Below are 26,466 nucleotides of genomic sequence, written 5' to 3'. Positions count from 1 at the left end.
TGGTTGTACTTCTAGTTGCTACTGTTTTATTCTAAAACTATAGGAGAATTATCCGAATGCCCACATTTTAAGCGGGGTGCCAGTTGTAGCGTTTGCCACAAATTTTTCTGCATTTTGTGGCTGCATCCGAGTTTATAGACCATGTTACATTTGCTTAATGCTGCGGACCGGATGATGCACGACACCACGTATTCTCCCAAAAACACCGCATGCGGATGTCGCCAGTAGAGATAAAACCTGTTCTGTACAACGGGACATCCAAAAACCGTCGCATGCTGACAGGTCGGTCGGTGCAATCGACTTCATTTAAAAATTTTACCTTCCACCACTATTCCTCACCGCTTATTTTTCAAAGAGGAATTTGAATTTGAATTTGAAATGTGAATTTTAAACTTTATTTCTCTCTTCCTGTGGTACAGTAGAGAGAGGACGCATGGGAAAAAGCTGCAAACAACGCAGCTTGAAGACCCCATACGGCCAACCCGACAGCTCAGTTCATATACATTTCGCTTCGTACATTGGCCAAAGCACAATTTTAACGTCTACGTAATATGTCGGTCGCCCAGAAGGATCAAATAAAATCACAAAGCACAATTGCACGAGAACAAACAAAATGAAATAAACACAGGCATAAAAATCATAGCACATATCTTAAAAGGCACAGCATAAATCCCAAAATAAAATTCTAAAACACAGCACAAGGGGTTTGCTGTTCGCGCAGTTGCTGCTTCACAAACATTTTAATGCAGTCTCATCAAGATAATTCACAGTGAATCGAACAGGTAAAGAACCGTATACAGTTTTTTATTTGAAGTTTTTTCGAGGCAGATATTATTACTTTCGAGACAATTTAGATACAATGGTAAAATATAGCACAAGGACTGTAGTCCGCCTGCAATCCTTGTGTCTGGCGGACTTCTCATTCCCCGTGTCTTTCACGATACTCGCTGCAGATGCGATAGACCTCAAGGGCTTCGGGCCGTTCCGCAACGTTCTGCGTCACCTGTACCTGGACAAGTGGCCCCTGGCTGACGAGGGCTCCCAGGAGCCAGGGCCAGAACCGGACGTTGAAGAGATCACGGGCATGCTTGTGCGCGACTTAGCAATCCATCCGTTCATCCACGTCAGCGCAAGCTCGGACGCAACCGGAGCCGTAACGCTGCAGGCAGGCCATCTTCCTCTCCATCCTTGTGTTCTCTTACGCCAGTCACGTTTCACCCTTGACGCTTATCAGAGCACAATGGCACAATGAAGCCACGGAAGAGAGAACACATCGTAGAGTTTAATTGGCACACAAGGCAATGGGATGAGGAGAGTAAATACTGCAGGAGAGTTAAGAGCATCCTTTAAAGGGACCCTGCAACGCTTTCGATAAACGCGCCATCCTTTCCTTCTCTTCTGGAACCACTGCGGAAGCTACAGTTATCGCCAGCGCGAAGCGGCATGGCGTAATTTGCTCGTCGCACCTGATACGCCTTCCATTTCTGCTTTGTTTTTGTGGCTTTTTTTTAATATTGCTATTGAAGAGCGTTCATTGCGGCAACTGAAGGAAAACCGGCCAACAGCCACTACATGGCCTTAGTGACGTAATTCGAGCCATCGATGAACGCCAAGACCATGAAAGAGAAAAATCTTTCGAGCGAGTTTACAAGTTACCTGATGGGCGCAGTGCAGTAATTTTTGGCTGAGGTACTTTGCGACCTCCTCATCTAAGTACTGGGTGTGTCGGGTGACTATGTTCTGCAAGCATTTAGGATTAAAAAAAAGGTAAAGAAAGTGTTGAAGGGTCTCCTTAGCACTTTGATAACGGTGATAGCTATATGGGCGTGGCGCTATATGATTCGAAATAAATGCACCTTGAGTCTTTTTTCAGCACGGCCATTAGCAGTTCAGTTACTGAGTAACAGTGGGCAACCCCTGAGTATCATGGGTTCTGTGTCACTCAGAATGACTCAGAACACGGTGATAGTTCACGCAAGAGCATACGTAATTATAAACACGTCACTTGAGGCCACGATTTCACTGTCGCAAATAACATTTTGATCGCTAACGCCGCCGTAGTACTTCTATTTGTGCCTCACTATATATCTCGACGTAAAAGACGCGTGCAGAGCATCGTGAGTCGACCTGTTATCCTTTACACTCATATGCCTGAATCGTTATAACTGTAACGACACACCTGAAGTTTGTTCATCCCCGAGTTGTATGCTGTTCTTATGTGTTACCGTCGCCACAATATTTCGCTCGAATGTTCTAGCTGAAAGCAGCTGAAAATATCCAGAAGCACAGGTTGTGACTTCAAGGGGTCGTGAAGAGAAAATGCAATTAACATTGTACAGTTTAAAACACTATCGTTTGGTAACACATTCAGCAACATTCCAGTCACGAAACATTTATGAAATAAACAAAAACACAGGACGTATTGCAAACCTTTCACATTTCGCGCGGTGTGTGCAGGAGTGGCGTAATATGTGTTAGCCCTAATGAATAAATGCACGAATTTATTTAGAAATAGGCCTGACTCCCTGGAGGGTTATTGGAAGATGGGGGAAAGGGGAGTCGAAAGCATCAATGAAAGTCTCATGTACCCTATTAAACACATGTCTGTTTGCAGGCCCTAGGCTGTGAGACCGCTCTAGACTGCTTTGTAAAGACCACTGGCAAGTGAATAAATTTCTACGCGTTCGAGAAGAGTAGCATCGGCGCGCAGGCGCTCCAGGTGTTCCGTATTCATACGCGGTGGTGGGCAATCGGCTACCACCTGTTCTCGGCCTCTTTGGAATGTCGGACATGACCATACTAGGTGAAACATGTTTGGGAGGGTATTAGCGGCACCGCAGAAAATGCACTTAGGTGCGAATGTGAGGGTACCGTGGCCGTGGTACCATTTTTGAACAATGTCCGGAGTGTACGCGGTGTCCGCGCATATCTACAGTGTTAACAGTTATTTGTTTGTTAAGTGCTTGTAAGCATTCAAGTGGTAGAATAAAAAGCCTGTAGGTACGCCCCCACCACCACAGTCGCCCGGTCACGTTTGTTGGCAGTTTTGGCTTAGGTTGGCTGTCACCATACGCACAAACAAGATTCTCTGACGTCATGGAAAAATTGCCGGAAGCTGGTCGAAGAGTCGCCACTGCTTCGTATGTTTTCTTTATTATATTGGTTATAAAACTGTGTTATAAAAAAGAGTGTTATAAAATTGTTGTCGTTCTTAATCGGGGCGAAGTAGTCTTCTTCATTAGCAAACTTGTATTTGGTTGTCATGACCACTTTAACGTGATTAGAACATTCACAACTCTTCTTCCTCTCCGGTGCGTCTTTCGTGGGGACCCAGGTCGACGAGCCCGAGCTGTCGCTGGTGCGTCACCGGTACTTCGACGTGGCGTACGACCTCTCCAAGTACCGACAGCTGGTCACCGACGCACTCAACTTCGTCAACGAGCGAAACGACTCCACGCCGCTGGCCGCCGAGATCGTCGACCTCGAGCAGCAACTCGCCGAGGTATACGGTTCACTTTACCAGCGATAATTCCGGTGCCCGGCATGGTTCGGATGCCCTGGCTGAGCGATCAGTTCTGAAAAGGAGTCAGCCATCTGGATCAGAGCAAAATTGCTCCCCCCCTTCCCTTCCTTTTCATCAAATCCTATCCCGATTCCCGTTTCTCTTCCCCAACAACCCAGCTCATCCGGCTATTTCCTAGGGGGTATAAGGGGCGTCCCCCCGGACTCGTCCCCCTGGCGGTGGGTCGCAAGGTAGCTTTACCTGTTAATTTCTCTCCACCTTCGTGTGGACAAAATTCTTTTGTCGTTTGGCCTGTTCATGCACTGTTGCAATTGGGTACTAAACCGGCTGTACTTCGGTAGTACCGGGGAGCTATTGAAAGCTCCTTTTACTTAATGTGCTCATCTGCTTACGGTTCGAAGCCCATCTGCTGCTCCCTGCGCAGTACCATTAGTAGCTGTGCGCCGAAACATTTCGTGTGCAGCTTGTTACTTGGGGAAACTGTGTCCGGATAGGTTTAGCAGACCCCCGGGAACTAGACGCTATGCTGCATCATTGTCCTTATGTACTGGGTATTTATTGCTTATTTACTTTCAGATGGGCAGCTGGGCGTCCAAAAGGGCGGCGAGAACGCCTTAGAACAATACCATAAATATATGTCATTGTACACATTGCCGCAGGCTGAATTCTCAGCTGAATTTGTTTACGGTGAGAAAATGCAAAAACAAAATCACGTGTGGTTTGCATTGAAGCACTGTAAAAAATTACAAAGAATAATAGCAAGCGGGAATAATATGTGAAGTCGCTCCACTGAAGTGAGTGCGCGGGTTAGCGCTCGATCAGGGGGCCGATCTTGGTGACTCTTGCTTGTCATGCTACCTTTAATATTTTTGACATCAATCTGTTGTGAACGAACGTCCGTTGAGCTTCGCGTCGCTTACGATTCTGAGCTTGATGAGCGCGACGCTGAACACTGATATCCGTCGAAGTACTTGGCCCACCCATTCTGTGTTAATGTCGCGAAACGCTAGAAGCGATACGCTGCACAAACGCGAGATCACTGTCGTACACGTTTCTCTAAAGTGGAACGAAACCTCGTTCCTCGTTCCTTCCCAGTTTTGAAACGAGCTACCGTTACAACTTCCTTGTCGCGTTTCAGTTACACTTCACACTTTAGAACGTGTCGCCAAGTGACGTAAAATTTCATTTTTTAAATCAAAATATAGAGTAAGCAATTTAAAACACACATAAAACAACGTATATTATACGAATATACGCACCGAGGGCAGCCGGTTGTCTGAATATCAAACGGATCCAGAAAAACGCTCCTAGGCGAATTTTTTTCAGGGATTCCTGGACATATATACTCCAGAAATGTCGAACTCTAACATTGGTACTCGTGTATTACAAGTTCAACATGGCACTTTCCACTTCGGTCTTCAAATGGGCAATCAGGGTACTGCGCTTCATATGAGAAAATGGAAAGTTACTCACATGTACGCGCATAAATAAATGTCTTGCAGAAGAAACCGCGTCGAAAGGTACAATACGTAGACGTTTGATGCATGCCGATTCGAATCTACAGTATGAGTGGGGAAATAATGTCCAGAATACATATTCGCAACTTGGTAGAGTGCCTTGTTTGAACTCAGTAAGAATTTCATCTCGATGCTGCATTCGGACGAACGAACCCGTTTTTTCTTCAACACTTCGTTGGCAATGAAGAGCCATTCAATTCATTCGCTTGAGTGTACTGCCTAATCCTAGCGATGAAACGTTTACAGAAAGAAAACTTCGTTCGGTACCTCGAAGTTCTTCATCTGCTACAGCGTGTACTCAACCGGTCCCAGCAGGTACCGCGAAGGCTTTAAACAGTTGTTAAGCATTAAATTTAAGTTTGGCTTCTGGCATCTCGTCGTCAGAATGGAACAAATCTACGCACGGCAGCAGCCGCCATGGACCCACGCTACTGCGACTCGGCTCGCCATCGCTGCCCGGCTCCAGCATGTGTCGCAGCAGGTCCGTAACAATATACTATAGTTGTCGTACTGCTATGTCGCGAAAGGAAGGTGGCGCAATAACTCCCAGCGAAATGCGAAAACCAATCGTTGCAGCAATCCTGGCAAACATCACGAAACCGTAGGCCCGCTAAGTGCTTCTTAAAGTTTACGGTGGCACGCTTGAGCGCTATATTCGTGCCGTGGGCGATAAAACGTGAGAGGTCAGATTAAGCTTGCAGCTCTCATGGAAGCTTACTGTTGCGCATCACATCTAGCTCTCGCCTCGCCTTGGGAGGCAGCGGCAACATTTCCAGAATCCGAGGCTGGAAACTTCACTATTTGCTTTTACACTCGGTGAGCGCAACGCTGGTGACCCAGGTGTCCACTGATACACAAGCACAGCAGTCTCGTACGGCACGTTCGGCTAGCTCGGCTGCCTGGGGAGAACATGTGTGTGACTAATGCGGCGCAGTCCACCTTTTCGAGGTGCTCTTCAGAGCTTGCGTCTTCTACGAGTGCGGATGGCGCATCCTCGTCTGCTCCTGCTCGGCTTTCGCATTCCACTCTTAAAGGTGAAGCTTGAGCGTTCTCCAAGTTTTTGTGTCCATGCTTGTTCAAAAGAGGTAACGGCGGTATACAAATCAAAGGGGCCCTGAAACACCTCTCTTATTGGCGTCTGCGGCCGCCGTATCGACAAGGCAGTGCGCACCAGGGGCGGTATTCTCGAGTTTTGTCCCTTTTGCGTCCCTTTCAATAGTGTCCCTTTTGGCGAGCCCTGATTGGCTAAGAGCAAACAACTGGAAGTGACGTAACGCAAGCGCAACAAACTTACGGACAACGCCCACTGCTTAACCGGAAGTACGTCACGATGAAAGGGACTCAAAAGGGACGTTTTCAAAAGGGACAGTTACGAGAATACCGCCCCAGGTGCAGCCTGCCAGGCAGGCAATGGCCTGCGGCGTGGTTGTTCTTCTGCCTTCGACCTTCGAGGAATCATTCTCCGCGAAAGGGCGGACAAATTGGACAGCCTATATACGAAGCGAGAAACAGCGGCGGCCTGTGGCTTTTTGTACTAGCTTCAGCGCCCTAAAGCATTGGAATCAAAAGCGGCCTAATCCTAGCGAGGAAACGTTTACAGAAAGACCTCCGTTATTTCTGCCGTACCTTGGTAAATGTAACTAGTTACCGTTGCAGTTCCACCTATTGTTAACGGAACTGAGGCGTTGCTATCTTCCTCCCAAAAGGAACTAGCTCCAGGAATGCTGTTCCGTACAACACCACGCGTGATGTTCGGCAACGTAAGCAAGAACCCGGCTATAAAAATGTTTATCTGTTCTCCCATTCTTTCGTCCTCTCTCTTTGATAATGTGCACCAGGCAAGCTTTCCACCTGCGCAAACACTGCAAAATGGTTTACACCCTTTTTGTCTATAACTAGCACCTCTACACTCCATGAAAACACAAAGAAAAACATCACCGGAAGGGTGCAATACACGGCAAACCACCTTTTAAAAGGGTGCATTCTTGTGTTCTTGCTAGTGTGTAAGGATGTTCTAAATGAGAAAACACCGTACACGGTGTTTTACGTTGGTTTTTTGCTAGGGTATTATCTTGTTAGTTATACACGGTGATTTATAGCCTTAAAAGTGTACATAATTTTACAGTGTCCAGCAGCCGCCATTGCTAGCATTGTCAGTGATTCAACCGCTTCAGGGTAGTCCAAAGTCGTCGCAGTGCGGGCAACAGAGACAGCAGCGTGTAGTGAACCATGGTAGCGGACAATGGCCTTTGAGCGTTCCGACCTGCAAAACCACACACCGATGATCTAACGTGTGTCCTCGCAACACATGTTCTTCCTGCGGCCACATTCTTTGCCTTTGTAACATTGCCGTTGTAACAGGCTGCACGCTGCTGCGCTCTTTCTTGGTAGTGCGGAATTCTTCTGCCCTGTGATCCGAATTTCCAGGCTTCACGCACAACAAGCACACATTTTTTAGGGGTTGGACGCTTAGCGCTGAAACACTGCCTGGAGATGAATGAGCCAACGATAAGCAAACGATAATGAGCGAATGAGCGACTATGTGAGCAAACGATAAGCGAAACAGCAGTAAGTCGCACGAAATGAACTAATCCTTGCGATACCTGTAGTGTCATTTATCAAAATGCTTAAAACGCAGTCGCAGCAATATCGAACACTCGCACACTCGCGCGTCGCGCTAGCCTATTATAGGTAAGTCTACCGTTTATACGGCGATTTCTCAGAGTGAAATCTCAGTTTATTCGATAAGACATGCGTTTTGCGCAATCCGGTACATTGTTTTTTAATGTTTTGTGCTTCCATGCCGAGCATGACTTTTACCGTTCTGACGGCGGCCAAGCTGTCGCAATAGATCTGCTATCCAAGCATGGGGGACTTCTCTTATATATTGACGTTTCTTCAATTCTGATTACGATTCATAATATTACTAAAGTTCGCCTGTTGTAGCATTTTCTGCATTGTGATACTTATAATGGAATTTTCTATAACTGAAATGGACGTGATTGAACATGCCTGGCACCTAACGATGTCGGGACGTTAGCAGCTTAAGCAAATGACACACATTTAACACTTCTAAACCTACTTATCACGTGGTAAAGCAAGGACTATTCTCGCAATTTTTCGTGACATTTTGTTAGTGCTTGAGATTTCGCACTCTGGCGTCGATCTACATCTACAAGGTGACGGCATTCATCTTTTAAGCTTGCGCTGATGGGCATGCGCAGACTGGCCAGCCGTCGCGCCATCGGTGGCAAGACTGAGGGAACAAGCGGCGGCAGAGAAGCCGTTGAACCCTCGCCATGTCACGTGGTTCCCTTTCACTGAAGCGTACGCACAGGCAGTCGAGCCGGCGCTGGGAAAGCTTCGAATGAGCGCAGCAATACGAAAAAGACGCAGCTTGCTCACCGGCGGCTGAAGGTCACTCGCGACGCGTTAAATGACCTTAGAAGATGCAGCGTAATAGAGCGTTCGTTCTAATAGTGCAAACTTTTTATTATGAATACTGATCAACGCGTGCCGTTGAAGTGGTCGCTGCAAACACTTGACGGCGAGTGCCATTGCGTGCAGGGCATGGACGCATCCTCGGGCTGGATACCCGAATCAGCCCAGTTCGAAGTCCTCCCCCTGGACGAACTGCAGGCCGCGGACAGCGTGAGTTTGTGCCGACGAGAAGCGCTACCATTGTTTAGACAGTTCGAAAAGCATAAACAGCGTAGGCAAGGAAAATGTGTTTGGACAAACGAAGCGCGGTTCAGCCGATGCATCCTCCGTTGTGTCTGTAAGCTGGGTATGACCGCTGCCGTCTGCCTCGGTTCCTACGTTTAGCCGCATGAGCTTCCTTGCCTCCAGAGCGCTTTGTTTTGCAGCGGAGCTTTTATAGGCGAGCGTCTGACCAACCGTGCGTGCATCGATAGGGTGTAGTTGCGCCGAAAATATTGAACCTTGCCACAAAGCAGCCAACGTTCTGGTGAATGCTGAGTAGTTCTCAGTGTAATGCAGGTATCTTGAAAAAAATTATAGAGAAACTTGCTTTTAGCACGACTATATCATTACGACGAGTATTTCACTTTTTAAAATTAGTTTACAGTTAACATGGCAAGGTTACACAGTTCGCGACTGCTGACAAGGCATGGGCGTCTACGGAGGGAATATAACTAGAGAAAACGGCTCTACCTCTTCTGTTATCAAAAGTATCCTGAAACAAATTGAATCACCAAAGTAGTTCACAGTGCAGGTGTAAATATTGTAGAATTTCCGTCTGCTGTCAATACATAGGCTCCTAAGGGAGGGTACGGGGAGCCCCATGTTTGTGCCCTAGATTAAAACAAGTCCATGCAAGCGTTGTTCAGCTGATTAACTATAGAATTGTCCTCAATCGCAAATTACAAACATTGCGTTTGCTTCGTGCGCTTTGTGGGCTGCGACCAGCTTTGCTAGTCACCCTTCTCTACGAAGTGTAAGCGCACTGAATGTTTCGGTGTGTGCCGACGTCCCTTGGAGGAGCTATTCCTGTTCCTTCCCCTGACGTTTTGACATCTCTAGCAACAGACCGCGTTTACAGCTATGTGTGCGCAATTCCTCACGGATCAAAGAGGCTCACGCCACTGGAGTGCGGATTGGGCAGAAACCATGAAGACACCTACTTCATCTCAGCACGCACACGGGCGCCGGGCACGTCACACTGGTCATGGTGTGGAAGTGATGACAGTCTTAATTTTGCCTAAAGGATGTAGTGTATGCGCGCTTTCGCGCACGCTTGTTTAAGTCTGACTTTTTAAACTCTCAGATCTGGTGCGTGCCGCCAGGCATGGAGAGCATGATCTTCTTTGTAGAAAATCACCGCCCGTGATCTCGGGAGATTGCGGGCTATCACCTGAAGGTGAAATATGACAGCTAATAGGCGCTGTAACACGTCACGTCCTAGTGCAGCTTCGCAGACAATGTAACTGATGAAATGTAAAATTCTCTGGGTACTGCAATTACGCACCCATAGGGTTGCGCAATACAACGAAGATTTAATGAGGAACGTAAAAGCTAATTTGTGGACTCTTTTTCCCATCGATCTCTTGCGATATTTTCAGTAAAGCCTGTACCACATTTTTAAATGATGAGCTGCGTTTGTTGGCTGATTAGAATCCGTGTTTTTTTTGCGTTATTTTATCGTTTTCCAAGTGCACTATGTCCTCAAACTGAAATGGCCTGCCTGTCGCGTTCGGCAAGATGGTTACCTTGTTTTTCGTAAATAAATTTGTCTAGTTTGTCTTCACTTTTCCTTCGTTTTTTCTGGATTGCAGTGGAGCTGGTCCGCTTTCTTGTCGGCGCTCTTCGACGACGACACCGCGGTCACGGGAAATGCGACGGTCATCGTCAAGTCGCCCAAGTACCTGGACAAGCTCATCAAAGTCCTCGATACCAGCCCCAGGCACGTGCCATCGGAACATGCGAGTGGCGTTGGTCCACACGACCTAAAGTCCTATCCGTGTTGTTCAGAGTACCTAGACTGTCTTGAGGCGAAGACGTGAAAAAACCGTGAGGGCGTGGATAGGTCATTAGATCATGCGAAAGGCCTGAGTGAGGTCACTTGGCAGAGACGCACTTCCGCCTCACTTTCCTGGCCAGCGCTTAACTGAGGTGAATTAGTGATCACGTGAATTCGTTTTATTATGCAACTTCCGGTTAAGGAAGGCCGTCCGTATCTGCAATTAACGTTTTGCATTACGATCTTTGCACATAGGGAACGTTATACGCGAGTGAACTTTATAAGCCCGCCAACACCAAGCGCCCGCTGCCACAAGTGCAGCGCCGCATCGCGCCATACTACCAGCCAATCACAGCAGAAACCTCCGCCCGGATAACGAAAAGGAGGTTAACTCGCTCCGCCCGCGTTTCTTGCGAGCCGGTTCAATGCGGTCTGCGCCATAGGTAGGTCTCGCTTGGTCCGCTTTACCGAAGAGCGGACAGCCCTGACGGAACGGCAACGAAAGCGCGTCCATGAATCTGCGTCTGCTCGGCGGGCTAATCCCCAGTTTCGGCAATTTGAAAGCAGGCAAAAGGAAGCCTAACGTGCAACCACGCTCTCGATAGCGGAGACGGTAGGTAATTTCTACGTGTTCCATTTGCTACCGCGCTTCCCTGTGGTGGTGTCCATAATATAGGAGGCTAGCTGAGCTCGTGTTGGTGGCGCGGTCTTGATGAATTTGCGTTTCGGTAGGCCACGTGGTCTTGTTCCGGCAGACCAATAGGGAGGCATCCTCTTTGACCCTGAGGGGTGCGCGAAGGTCAGCCGTGCGTTCACCCTCTTGAACTCGCTCTATTTTACTCGTCACTATAATACACGGATAACCTGCCAGAACACTAATCACGGTTTTTATCCCGTGAACCTGAAATTTTAATGAGCAGGCTGAAGTTTTACAGTACGCATTACTGTCACTAGTCCCGCAGAACTCAGGGAATTACCTTAAGGTGGTGCTGTGAGGAAGTTTCAACTCGGAAAGAACAAATTATGCCCAATCTACGGTATTTTCTACAGGAACTCACGTTTTGTACCACGAGCCCTTCATGGAGGTATTCTGGTCGTTTTTATCGTGCTTGCCGCTACGTACTGACCATTTATATTACATCAAAGTGTTGTTCAGATATACTTTGGCGCTGCCTGGCGCGGGTTTTGCTCCAAGAAATATTATGCATATTATGTGCAATTAGAAGTGCACAGGTATTGATTTGCATATTTGGAAATTCTGCTCCCACCATCTTCAGGCTGAAATACCTACCCTTACAAATACCTTTTAATATTGTTGTTTTTTGCCTTGAAAATCCTTGCCCTTACCAAGCTGCCATATTTTTTGTTCTTATGGCTAGACGACACAGAGATAGTCAATGTCAAAGGTACCCTTAATTTGTCATTTCGGACTTCTCAGAACTGCTCCAAAATAACTGTGTATTTATTTATTTATTTATTTATTTATTTATATTATACACTCAGGGCCAGATGGATTTAGAGGGGAGGTGGATTACTCTGAATAACACATGGTACATTGAGTGGAGGAAATTACGCAATCACCAGCGAATAAATCAATGGTGAAGATAATGTGACAGGGAAGGTGGTTAATATAAAGTAGAAATAAGAGATAATAATATAAGTTTTATTCGTCCCTAGAAATTCAATGGCGGCAGAAGTTCTGGAATACCTAGGAAGTGCGGAGAACTGTTGCGGCGAGGCCAATAACAGGGGCCACATATAAACGTTTTTAGCGGCGAAAAGATCGAATGGTGATACACGTAGACCAACTTTCAGTACTTTGAGGACATGGCAATTATTCGGAAAGGTCTAACAAGGGCGCCATTACTGCGGCGTACCCGTTCCCGGAAGGCGCACCCTGGTCAACTACCTGGGCTACCGCGTCATGTGCGCCGTGGCCCCGTTTCTGCCGACGCGGGCCCAGGCGCTGGCCAAGCTGGAGTGGGAGCGGCGGCTGGGCTACCGCGAGCTGCCCGAGCGCTGGCGGGTCTGCCTGCGGGCCGTGGACACCGTCATGCCTTTCACCACGCACGCGCTCCACTACGAGCACTACGCTAAGAGGGACGGCGTGGTCGACTTCAAGAATGTACGACCGCGCACTTCTTCCATTGTCTTGTGTTTTTTAAACATGATTGTTGATTGATTGATTCATTGATTGTAGCGTTTAACGCGCTGACGCAACGCAGACGATGCGGTGCGCCGTAGTGGAGGGCTCCGCATTAATTTTGACCACCTGGGGATATTTAACGTGCGCCGAAATCTCGAACACACGGGTGTTTTTGCTTTTCGCCTCCATCAGAAAAGCGGCCGCTGCGGCCGAGAATCGAACCCGTTTGAAGACGATAGTCTTTCTTGGGCTACTTAAACACAGAAACTTTGGTCTGTCTGTACGTCTGTTTGTTTGTCCGTTTGTATGTGACTCGATTCAGCCACCCAGCCAAAGTGAAACGAAGTCTGCTCAATAGTCTTATATACACAAAGCCAAATGGAGACGTTTAGGTCAGGTTTATATGTTCATCCTTGTCAACACTGTTGAACAAGAGCAAGGCATTACGCAAATATAACACAGGAAATTAATGCACAAGCGGTATTTACACTGTTGCTTTGTGAAAAAAAAAATCATAGATGCCTGAGTTTTGCGAAATGAAATACTAAATGCACTGCAGAAAGAAAAATTTACCCTGTCGCCTGCTGTATCCCGCGCCAATATAGCTTCTTGCGGCATTTTAAGAAATCAAGCCGCAACAGATACAAAACGTTCCACAAGATAGGTTCCACGTTCTGCTTGGAACACACGGGGACTAGCACAACGCGGTTCTATAAACGTTGAAGTAGGGCGCCACCATTCACGTGCGCCTCCGCCGTACGGCAGCGGTGGCATCGAGGCACCAGGCCTGGAGCAGTGGAACGCGGTGAATTTAAATTGAATTGAGCAAAACTTTAGCGTGTTTACCTTGGGAGGAGCGCGACGGGAGAGGAACGACTAGTGAGGTGAGCGGTAAAGCGAAGGGAGGCATTTACTTGGCAAATGTCGACAAAGATTACCATCTTTTGTCGACATATGCAACGAAAGTAGCACTCACCCGGACATTTTTTTTTTGAGCGTCTTATATTGTTGCACTGTTGCTGCCAATGTTTTTTGCAACTGTTACTCTCTACTGACTAATCGAGGGTACCGGTACAGTCACTGACTTTGTGACCCCTGTATATAATGTTTTTGTACTTTTGTACTATGTATTATGTACTTTTGTAATGCACTTTACAAACTTCTTCTAAATGCATCACCATACCATCAGCAGCAGGACGCAATTCCTCACTGCAAGATCTGGTTTAGTCTTTTCTCTGCTCGCTACTGGGCCACCCAAACCCTGTCATTGACTCGCACGGCAGCCCTTGGCCCGCAAAACAGTACTCCTTCATCAGTTGCTAGGAAAGCGGAGAGGTGATATACGGGCCGCACGATTCACCTGCACTACGTGAACTAGCCCAACGGTGCGTCATGCGCCATTCGTCGTATTACAGCAGCTCGCAGCAGCTGAACTGTGCCGTTTTATTCATAGACGGTTCATACAAGTGCAGGATGAAGTGCAAGGCTTTGCCAGCACTTCTTGCCGAGGAGGCGCAGAAGCAGACGAAAACGGGCAGGACCGAGTCCGCTGTCCATGCAGAAAGGCGGTACCGGCGCTGAACTGCTCTGATTTCTGTCAAACGGTGCAGGCTGATTAGAACAGACGTATAGTCACATTGCGCTATGTCGCGTCCCGTCTTCTCTGAGCGAGAACGAGGGGCAATGCATTGAAGGCAAAAAAATGCACCTTCTTGTGCGCTTCGCTTTTGTCGGGCGCACAAGGAGCTGAGAGTAGGCGGTGGGTGCGAAACTGAACAGCTGAGTTGTAACGTAGCAGACCTTCTCCGGGTACCTTTATCGGGTCTGGCGATGCAATCAATAAGACAGGCGCATAATAGCCGTGTTTTTTTTTTCGAATGCGTTTTCAAAGAAGAGACATGGATTTTCTGTTGAAACGAGTAAAGTTTGGCTTCGAATACACTAATGCTTACAAGCACACGCACTTGAACCCATCGGCCTTTTATGCGTCGCTGGTGAGCTTAGATGTGCCGGAATTGAGTCAGTGTTGATTAGAAGCGAACACAAAAACCGATAGCTGTAATCTTGTCATCGCAAATTGGTAGCAGTTTTTACCCTTGGTTCTGTGTCTCCGAGCTGGGTAACAAACGATTGTTTGCATTTAAAGGGGCCCTGCCGCACTTACCGCCGACTACTCGGAATGTATTTTGGGGTGCAGTCCCAGCAATCTCCTCCCGCGGGAATTTCAAAAATCTGTTCGCTAGCTCCTAAGCTCAAAAATGGCGCATAATCGTTCCCTCTCTCCTGCACCGCGGACTACGCGAAGAAGGCTGCGCCGCTCTCCCCGAGAGGGGGGCGACTCGTGGCGTTCTCTTCAACGGCCTGCGATATATTGTAGGCCTGGTAGTTTTCTCTTTTTCTCTGCAACATGTGGAGGTTTATGCCAGGGCTGGTGCATCAAAAAGCTGGCATAGATACCTGCTCGTAAGCGCGCGCTCAGGCTGGTAGGGGCTATTTGAAGCAATAAACATTCGTTGACGAGAGGTCTGGTTGTAAGGCAGTTCCTCACTCAAACTCCGACTGCACTTAAAACACATAAGAAAGGCCAAAACCGTTTATCCAAGTTCAGGCATAGAAGAGGTTGGTGCTTAGCGCCGACGACGGCGGATCATGGCAGGAAATGCGAGAAATAAACCTGTGAAGTGTAGCAACAACAGCCCATAGGACGCCACCGCTGTAATGACGCAGTGACAGTGGTGCATGATGAGGAAAATTGAAGAGAGCGCGGTTGTCTTTACCGCGTCTTTCACAGAGATTTGCGCGCTCACCGATTCATGTGCACGTGTAATATTTTACTCAGGTGTTCCCGGCAGTGTAATCTAAACTTCGCGCAGGTTTATTAGCACTGTTCAAAGTGTGTTGCAGAGTCCCTTTAAAACCATCACCTAATTTCTTTTTCTGTGATAATTTCGCAATGTTGATCTACATAAGCGAGTAAAATATCATTATGACTGCTTAATCTTTTGGACAAGTAGCAATATTGCTTTATTATACAAAGTTGTGTCCCTGCGTTTAGACGGCGTATTGTCTTCTGACGTTGGGTAGCGCGCGTGATCATGACAGATAAATGCATGCCGACGTAGTGACCCGTTAGAAAAGCTGTGTTGTGCAGCTGGTTAAGAGAACGAGCACTAAATTTTCGGCTGCGAAATTTGTTTTTCAGGCACGGGTTAAAAACGACGCTGCAACGAGTTTTTGCAATCAAGGGTCCGTTGCAAGCTTCACAGGTCTAATTTGGATCTGCGTCTTCCTATACGGGGGCTCCATACCCACAGGTGCAAATTTGGCGCATAAAATAACGATCGGAAAGGAGCAAACTGAATTTAAAACAACTCTAACTCGTATATGTTGCAGGTTTTAAAATTTACTGCATGAAATTTAGGGTCGCTTGATACATGTTCTAAAGTAAAGTTATCCCCCTTAGCTTGGTTTAGTTTCTATCCCAATTTTTTTCGAACAGTTGCTGGCAAAAGGTCTAATTTCTTGGCACTCATATGAGCCCTTTCAAAAGAGTATTCTGTTCGGAAGGTACCCTCGCCCAGTGGTTGTAACATATGTTTCAGTACACATGACAGACATAGTGAATCCGACAAGACGCTATTGTGCAGGTGCTCCCAAAGGCATTCATTTAGTGCCTTCAATTTTCTTAACTGCTCAATATGGTGCTCGATTAACTGCTCAATTTTCTTGACTTCTTAACGCAGCACTTCGCCAAGTTCAACGGTGTTGTGTCCGCCTTCAGCAGCTTCTTCAGCGACTACGCCAAGTCGCAGGTTGACGACTACGCCATATGCAACTACAAGGTAACCTTAGGAAATCTGTGTTGCGACCGACCCTGAACCAATGCTCGCACAAGTTAACAAGAGAAAATGTGCGAGTACAGGATATCGGCGCTGAAGAAAAACCGAATTCTTGCCTTTGGCACTATTGCTAAATACGTGTCAAAACGACCGGGGGAGATCGCAAGACAGGAAATCACCCCGTACGCCCTTGAAAGCGGTCTTTACTAGTTACAGTAAAGACTTTCATTTACTGTCTACACTGTGAACTGTCTCACAGTGTCAACCCCTATTTTTACAGTGGGAAGTGTGCATTCTCGTGCCGCTGCCTCACTTAGCTATGTGACGTTCGTGAATAGGACCCGAACACTGGAAAATGTTGATTGTGTAAATTTACCCTTCCTCTTTCCACTCATCGTTACTCCTTCCTGCTCCGGTGGGTCATGGCGTTTCTTTTTAATAAAGTGTTTCACTCACTCACTCATTCCTGGCGCACTGAATAACACACATCTAAGCGTCAGGGTGGATGTATTACAGTAAACGCGTTGTAATTTCGCAACTTAAATTGTGTTTTCTCATCACTCCTGTCGGAGGTTATATGAAGTCAGAGTATTGCGTGTTTCGACGGCCCCACTGTGGTTTCCTTTGACGTCCACGTCAAAGCCTGATCTCCTCGACATCATCTGATCTTCTGGCCTGATCTTCTCGACCCTTTAGTCAATTTCGCGCCACGAACCCTAATACCGTGCGGCTACATAATACCTTACGATTCTTATTCTACCCTCTACGTCGACGGACATAGTGGGGTTGACAAGTGCTGCTGCAGTCTTCGCTTCCAGCAATGGAGAGGAATGCCGATGAACGTGGATCTGACAGCCTTCGCTGTAAGGCGTGGAGAGTAAAATGGATCTGCAGAAAAACGTCCCTTCCTAAAGAAAGTTGAGAGAAGCGGGAAAGCTTTCTAACGTCAAAACTGCACCGAAGTGCGTCAAAACCCTCGTCTAAAGTGCGTCCAGCCTTCGATGGAAGTGCGTCCAATCGATCATCAAACCTTCAAAGACCTCAAATCGCAAACGAAGAGCGAATCCATACGAGCATTTTCCGCGCACTAAAGTGACCGCATCTAGGTACGGTTTAAAGATATACCTATATGTGGTTTGTCAGATAGAGGTATACTGCTATATCTTCTTCATAATAAATGCGGGTAATCTCTTATGTAAAACCGTTTTTTCTTCGCCATTTTCAAGTAGCCGCTTTGAAACAACGGAAGCCCGGTTCCGCGCACGAGCCGTGTGTATCAGAGCTTTATCAGAGCTTTTCGCTCGACGAGCCGGTCGTCTAATGGGAAAGGCATTCGATTTTGACAGGACGCCATCGGTCCCATTAAGAAAGCTTTTGCTTCATTCAAAATTAATGTTTTACGTGGACGCAGTTTATACACCTAATGTTTTGGAAAGACCATTCAGCGGGCAATCTTGTTATCTCTGCGATGGTTGCACGACCTTAAATTCCCAAAGAAAACAATACTAACCGCAGGTATTTTACTGTGTTTACTGTTTCTCGTGGCACTGCTGAGCGTTTGCATTCAGTGTAGGGCTCATTCTCATGTCCGCCACCAGGCTTCCAGAGAACGCATCCTTTTCTCCATCTGAAGAACTTTTCACTCGTTTCGTAGAATTAGGAATGCTTATAACAGTTTTACAAAGCTTGATTTTCGATTTGTTAACAACAGGAAACGAAAAAAAATGGTGGTTTATCTAAATTCTTGTTCTTTTCCGTTCCTAATATCAGGACAAGTAACTTGCAACAGCCGTAGTAAAGTGGGCTCAAATGGGAAGAATCTCTTCTTTATTGAGGTCTTTAAAATATGTATATTTTAAATTTTCGGTACAAACGGAAGTTCTGTGAAAAATTGAGCTCTCATTGAGCAAGAATATTGAGCTGTGATAGCCCTATGGGCTTTAGCTGGTGGTAAATGTACTGTTAAGGACTACCTTGAAGAGACGGTGAATTCAGGTCCCGTAATTCTGTCCCCGCTTCTCTTACTAGAAGTAGTCAGCGCACTTAACAAGGTAAATCGTCTAGGTGACTCACCCCGGTGTAATTACGGTGAGGGCTACCAAATTCAACTGCCGAAATTACTATCTTTTTGTCATTGGGGCTGTGCTCCGGCCAGTAGTGAGTGCCATGCCCTGTGTGGTAACTTAGGGACCAGTTGCTCAAATCGGCACCGCTAAAGCTTTTCCCAGGGAAATATATCAACCGGCCAGTAAGCGGCCACACGTACTCAGTGTATACGATAGAGTACGCGGAATCGTCTTCGCATCGCCATGGGAGGGGATGGGAGACTCCTGGTAATAATGGTCAGTCTGGACGAGTGACGCTCTAGCTTTTTTTAACTTCTTGCATGAGTGCATTCCTGCCCTTTCTTTAGTGGTCCACGTCCGGTATAATTACGGTGAAAGCTACCAAATTCATCAACTTATAAAGATAATGAATTTGGTAGCTTTCACCGTAATTGTACAGGGGTGACTTACCAGACGATTCAGCCTGTTATTGCGCTGACTACTTCGAGGATATGAAGCGGAGGGAGTGAGTTTCAAGATGAGTCTTGTTCGCATGTCAGCGTGTTCAGACGTCTGCGTGAAAAAGAACAGAACAATTTAAAGGGAGATCTATTGGTGGATCTTCAGCAACTCGTGAGCGTCTCGTCTCTTTCCCTCGAAAACTCAATGCCCGACCCGCTGCGCACTCCTTGCTCCATCGTAAGCCCCTGGTGTCGATCGGGCTTAGCGCTCTCACCATCTCGGTGGTCACGTTTACTCTCTGTAGCAGCGGCCTTGTCTTCCTCTCACTCTTTTTGTCGGGCGCCAGTAGCGCCGTCGTTACCATTCCTTCGTTTTTTTCCGCCCTGTACGAGATACTCCCTTTCTTTCGCAAAACGTACACCGGCGTACGCCGCACTGGCGTAGTCAAAAATATTTTTAGATGCGGAGCATCTGATTCACTCGCCTTGACCCTCCGGCGTCGTCGTCGTTGTCGGCGTTGTCCGCCCCTCACCCATTCTCCTCGCCGCGCCAGCTGCGCTCTCCGCCGCTCACCCCCCCCCCTCCTCTCCGATAGCGAACACTCTCTCGCGAGGGGCATTGGTTTGGATTTCGATTCGATTGGCTAGGATTGGATTGGCTTGGCTTGGCTTGGCTTGGATTGGATTTCGATTGGATTGGAATTAAGTGGATTGTGTTGGATTGTGTTGCGTCATAGCCGCGGCACGTTGCGTCATAGCCGCGGCAGACGCGCTGGGGCCGGCGCATGTGCAGTACTCTCTTCCGCGGTTTCCTCTCCTTCGGGCGCGCTGCGCATATAACCGGTGTGCCGTTCTCCGGCGGAGCAACATCCACGCTTGGCTCAAACACCTAGAGTCCACGCCGCTTTACAAGTATGCCAACGTCGTCATCGACTGGAACCGGCTTACGCAGTCCCCTCAACGTTATGCGCGCTATAAAACGCGGTGCCTGCGCCGCTCCGCTCCATCGTTCCAGCGCCGTTCCTCCGCTGTCCAACGCTGCAACGTGGACCCCCTAAGCGTCGCATCTACACAGGGGTTCCCGCGAGAGGAGGTGGGAGTTTTTATCGGGGTGGTATACGCCACAGGTAAAACAAGGAAGCGATCTTGCGCCCCAATACAATTTTAGCCATTTCCGGCTTTTATAAACCGCCACGCTTCTTTTTTTTATACCGATTCGGTGTGTAAGCAGCATAGGCGAAAAATAGGGCGAAAGGAAGGGGCAGGGGAAGATGCATCGTTCCCTCTGCTCGCTATGCCCCTAGTACGCTGTATGGCTTCGACATACCCTCCCCAATGCCAGTAGCACGCTGCATGCAGAAACAATGTCACCGCCGCTACGTGCATGGTATCTCGTTCTGTGCTCTTTATGTGCTATGTTGACAAATAAGGGGCGAAAATTTTGCCGACGTGCCGTATCTATTGCTCACGCAATAATAATGCTACACATACTAGATTGTTTAGCATACGACATACCCCTGGCGGCAATGACTATGCTCATGACCACGACTATTCGTCAGAAATGCTCGGCCTTGCGGTGTTAACGTACGGCTTCCAAATTCTCAGCACAGGCGCTGAGCTTAAATCCGAACTCCTTCGGGCTTTTCTAATGTAAAGCAGTCATAATGCACTATTTTTTAGCTGTAGTGGAATGGTACGTTTAGGTTGCCTCTGAAAAACGGCATACAAGTGCTGCTCTGGATATTGGGGACTCACACTTTCAACGCAATAACTCATATTACTATCATTTTACAGTGTACTTTAAGATGTTGTGGAAGAGTGGTACTGTTTAGGTCTATGTGGATGTAGGCTGCAAAAAACAGTCTAAAGTTCTCTAATTCACCATGTCGTGTGAGTACCGATTGACGTAGCAGTACTCGACATCGTGCGTGGAGTATCACCCTCGTAAAAAAAGCGAACTATCTGTATTGCCTTCTGTTCGGCCAGAAGCTACACACAACTACGGCGATGTAAAAAAGCCCGGGCATTATTATAGACGGACGCCTGCCCCCGTAATTTCGTTTCCTGCCCTCCAATAACTTTCCCCTAACCATTGCTATGCGTGTTGTGCACCCACTAGCAAACATTGATTGATGGTTGAACTCTTTGTACTATACAAGGCTCTGTATGCCGGTTGTCACTGGTACCCTCTGCCCAAACAAAGTGCCCAAAAAGATGTGCTTTTGTCGTCTGCCTGTGGGAATGTGAAGTTCCGCTAATTTTTCGGTACTTTTGTTCTGCTGTGCGCAGCTGGAGAAGCTCCGGCTGGAAAGCTTCGCCCCAAATATATCGAAGGATCTGAACAAGGATGCCGATTTCTACAATGCCGTAAGTAATCTGAACGAATTTCATGCTTTATATGTGTTCCTCACTGCATAGAGCAATCCATATTGCCGTGGCTGCTTATTTCTTGTATTTAAAGACGCGTTGGGCCGCGTGCATGGACGAATCCCCCTAGATACCCGCCGTGGTAGCGCAGTGGCGAAGGCTTTGCTCTACTGAACCGTAGGATGCGGTTTCAGTCCCTACCCCGGCGGCCACTTTTCTGGCGGAGGCCAAAAGCAAAAACGCCAGTGTGGTCAAAATTAATCAGGCGCGTTCCACTACGGCGCGCCTCAGAGCGTAGGTGCAGGTTCGGCTGGTTAAACGCCACAATAAAAAATTAAAGCCGTTCCATTAAATGTGGGAGCTGTCAGGACTCGGAAGTGCAGAGTAGTGATTCGCCATAATGGGTGGTTGCGCCGTTATGAGCTCACTGCTACCTCCGATCACGCTCTTCGCCGCCCTGTCTGACTCCTCCCTTGATGAGTACGCCATTCAACTTTACCGCCTTCCCAGTGCTCGCGTGCCCCCTCCCTGAAACTGCTCCAGCGGGAGTTCTGTTCTCTTTGTGCTTGCTTTAAGTTCACATGCTGGAGCTGTTTTTGCGTCCTTTCGAAACCGTAATTTTTTTTTAGCACAGCAGGATCCTTTCTGCGGTATTTCAAACGCGCCATTTTTTTGCGCGGCTGGAGTCTTTCTGCGTGATTTTGAACGCGCATTTTTTTTCTTGGGCGGAGGCTTTTCTCGCTTACTTTCGAAAAAACCAACCAATGAGCGTCCGTAACCAAATGAACGTGGGGGTTGCCGGTTAAATACACAGATTTTGCCTGAAATATACTCTTCGAGCTTACCAACGGGGTGACGTATGACGAGCGCCATTGCTTCACGAGGTTCGAACGGTTACAACTATTTAAATCACGTGGTTTTCGAATCCTCAGCGCGACTCCCTGACGAGGGTACACCAGGCTCTATTTGGGTTTGTTATGCGGTTGCGCCGCCTGATTCCGGCAGTCGCTGGACATCGACCGTTAGCGAGCTACGACGGCAAGACGAGCCTATAGAGTGCTCTGCACCTAACAAGAGGGCCAGCTAGATGTTATTTCTTTTAATAACGGCCGTTATTCTGTGGTGTGCTTGCTAGGTTTTTACCGAAAGCGATGGTGACATCAAGTAAGCATGATCACAGTGTATCTACCGAGGGAAAGAGTTAACAACTTTTTTAGCCCTCAGGAAACCGCATAGTAAGCTGATACAACGGAGAATTTCTCCGTCTAGTTGGCTAGATGCAGAGCGTACTAAAAAAATACACCAAAATTTCAAGAAGTGTTCGAATGTATTATCAATCCTGCGCCGCACCTCTTAACATTCGACGAAAAATCTACACTGACACTGTAATCGCTATAAAACGATGTTTTGCACAGATACAGGGTGCTACACGGTTGGTTTTTTCCCCTCAATTTTCTTTCGCATTCGGTTTCTTGTGATGGTCTTTTAGTTGGTTTATGTCGTGCCGAATGGTGTATCGGAGTGCCATTCCAACTTACGTAAAATTGTTTTTATCATCTGTATGGTTTATTTCTCTATCGTTTTCCATAGACAAATAACCTGAAATTCCAATAATCTGACACCCAAATATTTTACTTTCTCCAAAGTTCCATTTTTATGCGGATAGACGGCTTTAAATTTCTATGCAGATAGAGGGCACTACAAAAAAAGAGAAACGGTAATAAACATGAACTAATGAAATAAGCAAGTCCATCTCATACGCCCCCGTCATACGATAAAGAGATATCCTGCCCCCGAAAAACAAAACAAAAAATAAACCACAAAAGAAATGTTAGAAACCAACCGTGCCACACCCTGTAACTTCAAAAATGAATAATTGGCAAATTTAGAACATTTAATCATGATGTTGATGTAATCAGAGGTTATTGGTCCAAGGAGATTAGCGATAATAACAAGGCTAAAAAACACCAAAAATGAGCCAACAGATTACATATGCTGATGCCGTATTCGGCAACCCTCAGACGACAAAGAAAAAAACAAAGAATTGTTAAGAGAACCCAAACACGTAAAATATCTTAAAAAGGCACCAAGTGTGCAACGCCCGGCACGTACGCAAAAACGCATGTTTGGCGACGCTAGCTCGTAGAAAAGCTTCAATAGTCTAAATGAGAATGGTTTGCCGTAGAGAACTTTAAAAAAGAAACAAAAATAAAGCAACGCACAAAAAAAAAACGAATCGCTTAAGTCGGACTTAAAAGCCAAAGGTGTCGATACACCACCGGCACAAGACGAACATGAAATACACACGAAAAGGCAAATCGAAACAGGAAGAAAAGGGTTAGCAATTAATATTTTTGTCGTCTGGATCTCAGTACATATTTTGTTTATTGTGTAGACTATGAAGAGAGTAAGGGCCTGAAACCGGCGAGTGAACGGATGGATGGGGGAGGGTGAGTAGAGACAATAACTTGTGCTTAAAATAAACCTTCTCATCTACGCCTTCAAGGTCGTTCTGGCGTTAATGCGATTCAAAAGTTTTTCAGCAAAATTTCTGCTTATTAACACACAATTTGTTTTTTTAGTTGAAATAATGAATAGAGCATAGCAGCACGCATATATATGTATATTTTCATTACAAGCAGAAAACTGACGCTCCCAAGGCAGGGTTCACGTAAAAAAACATTACAAAGCTGGTTTATCTCGTCCTGGAGTAACGACACTCAAATACAAAAAAAAAATACTGATTGCTCAAGGGCGTCGCCACCTACCATAACACCGACTATTTCGAGTTTCATGAGACTAAAAGAAGTTTTAAAATTAAGTCAGACAAATATTATTGGTACTAAATATTGTACTATTGGTATAACCAATACAGCCGATGTGCATTTAAATAAAGGAAACGGTTCCAAGGTAGGCTGTCTTGTGTGGCATTTGGCACAGAAGGCTAGTACGGATATAGACAAAATGCATATTGAAGTATGTGAAATGGACGAAAAATTGGCTGTCTTTTCTTTGCACTTAAGAGCGAGAAATAAACATTGCTATTATTATGTTTTAAATGTGTGCCTTGTCTCAAGACAGCGTATAGACCATCTTATTTTCTTCGTCGTGGGAGCTTCCATTTTATCAGTGGGCTGTGCTAGCGGCCCTACAATTGGCGCCGTCGACAGGAAGATGTAACTGCGCATTCCCAACCCCGCCCAGAGCATGGTCTGGTCTTATTAAAGATTAACGGATGAAAAGGTTTATAGGCGGTGCTGTATAGGAGCGAGAATTCGTAGCGGCTGGCAAGGCATATGGGATACTGGACTGACGACTTCACACCGAAGACGCCATGCAAATAATGTCCGCAATAAATCTGTTTATCCTGTTCATCCCCATCGCTTAAGCAGTGTGATACGAAACACGATGTACGCTTTGAGCGATGTAAGTTTACATACAGAAAGTCGAATTTCGCGAGCTCTGGCAATGACATTACCCAAAATGATCCATGTACGGTTGGTCTAAGTAGGTCACAAAGTCCCCGTCACAATACCCCTGAAACACATAGCGGCTTAAAAGGGGAAGTTTCACGGGTACAGTGGAAACCATAGAACCTTCACCCTGTCGTTTGACGACGTGGCATTTGCAGTTCCTGTGTGTAGCTTCCCAATCAACATACATAGTAGCTCTAACCGCACCGGTTGCCCAGGTCCCTCTCGTGGAAAGCGGCAATGCCCTGGAGGGCTACTACGTCGCCCGTTCGCACGTGAGCCGCACTCACTGGAACGCCGCGCTCAACGGCACCACCACGGGGTGAGTACGATGATGGCCTACAACATACGTCTCGCTAACAGTCGGTCCTCTTCAATGTCATCACTTCAGTTTAGCACAAAACTGTGCAAAAGCCATGACTGTTTGCGAAATACATATTTTAGTATGTATTGAAATTCGCAGCCCAACATCCTTTCCTTATTACGCGATTGATACGTTGTATTTCCGCACATGATTAAACGTAAACTTCAAAGGATCCAAACTACAAAATGCCAGATTTTGAATGATTGAACATGGAAACGTAGTTAGTCACCCCTGCTGGCTAGCCCTGCCTAAAATAATTTAATCGGTTGTTGCCTGTTTATATAGAATCGCTCATAGTAGAACTTTCGCCTTCTAAGCTGAGATACTTTCGGATTGATTAACTGATTGATTGATTGATTGATTCATTGATTGATTGATTGTAGGGTCCAACGCGCCGACGCTACACAGGCGATGAGGCGCGCCGTAGTGGAGGGCTTCGGATTAATTTTGACCACCTGGGGATCTTTAACTTGCACCGAAATCTCGAAGACACGGGCGCTTTTGCTTTTCGCCTCCATCAGAAAAGCGGCCGCCGCGGGCGGCAATTGTACCCGCGTCCTTGTGCTCAGAAGCGCAACACCATAGCCACTGAGCCACCGCGGGGGGTGAGATACTGTCGGAATGGCCTCGCGAGCAATGCGGTGACTGCCCACAGAATGCCCGGTGGCGGAAACAGAAGCAAAATGAAAGGGCTGCTAATTGCCAAGAAGTACCGAACGGTGCATATATGTTGTACTGTGAAGCACGTGGCACTGCCGCTGTACGAAAGACCAAGCGGAGGGGTGAACGATCATTACTCGTCCAAATATATAAATATAGGTAAATATAGTCGCAAGCCCTCGTTCAAACTTGGGAAGCATTGTAATCCGACAATATTCCATGAAAGCTGCACCTTCTCCCAAAGCGAAACATTTGTCAACCGCCTACGCCCTGTCAAATCGGCTTGAGTAATTCAGTTCATTGAAGAACATGGAGCCAAGCGGAGCCGGTGGGTGCCTCACATAAACACCCAACAGCTTAGATTCGAAGTCTGAACCCACGCAATTGTGAAGGAGAGCAAGATAAATTCCCGACCCTTGTTATCCGCAAATACCGAGTGGCTGAGCTATTCTTCATTTACGCGTGCTCTTGCTTTTTACAAACGCGCTTCCTAACTACCCACTGCAGGCATGCTGTATATGAATACGGCGAGGTGGTGTTTCCTTGTTTGACGCCCTTCCCAATGGCCTCCTTGCCGAGCTGAAGGGTTATC

The 26,466-nt window shown here is 46.9% G+C and overlaps 1 protein-coding gene across 1 annotated transcript in view; it reads left to right on the top strand.

The window, feature by feature from the left end:
• LOC144145257 (neprilysin-1-like) overlaps nt 1-26,466 on the top strand; it is a 52,303-nt gene that overhangs the window by 3,480 nt on the left and 22,357 nt on the right. Inside the window, exons 4-11 of the mRNA XM_077676801.1 lie at nt 954-1,165; nt 3,335-3,502; nt 8,608-8,691; nt 10,335-10,462; nt 12,410-12,644; nt 16,409-16,507; nt 21,300-21,377; nt 25,069-25,172. Of these exons, the coding sequence (XP_077532927.1) occupies nt 954-1,165; nt 3,335-3,502; nt 8,608-8,691; nt 10,335-10,462; nt 12,410-12,644; nt 16,409-16,507; nt 21,300-21,377; nt 25,069-25,172 (1,108 nt within the window). The remainder of the gene's footprint in view (nt 1-953; nt 1,166-3,334; nt 3,503-8,607; nt 8,692-10,334; nt 10,463-12,409; nt 12,645-16,408; nt 16,508-21,299; nt 21,378-25,068; nt 25,173-26,466) is intronic.

The sequence above is a fragment of the Haemaphysalis longicornis genome, unplaced genomic scaffold, assembly GCF_048455015.1.
Source record: "Haemaphysalis longicornis isolate Haplotype H1 unplaced genomic scaffold, Haemaphysalis longicornis Haplotype H1 scaffold_7, whole genome shotgun sequence".
Taxonomy (NCBI): Eukaryota; Metazoa; Arthropoda; class Arachnida; order Ixodida; family Ixodidae; genus Haemaphysalis; species Haemaphysalis longicornis.
The sequence above is the reverse complement of the archived record's forward strand: the minus strand, read 5'-3'. Positions and strand labels throughout refer to the sequence as shown.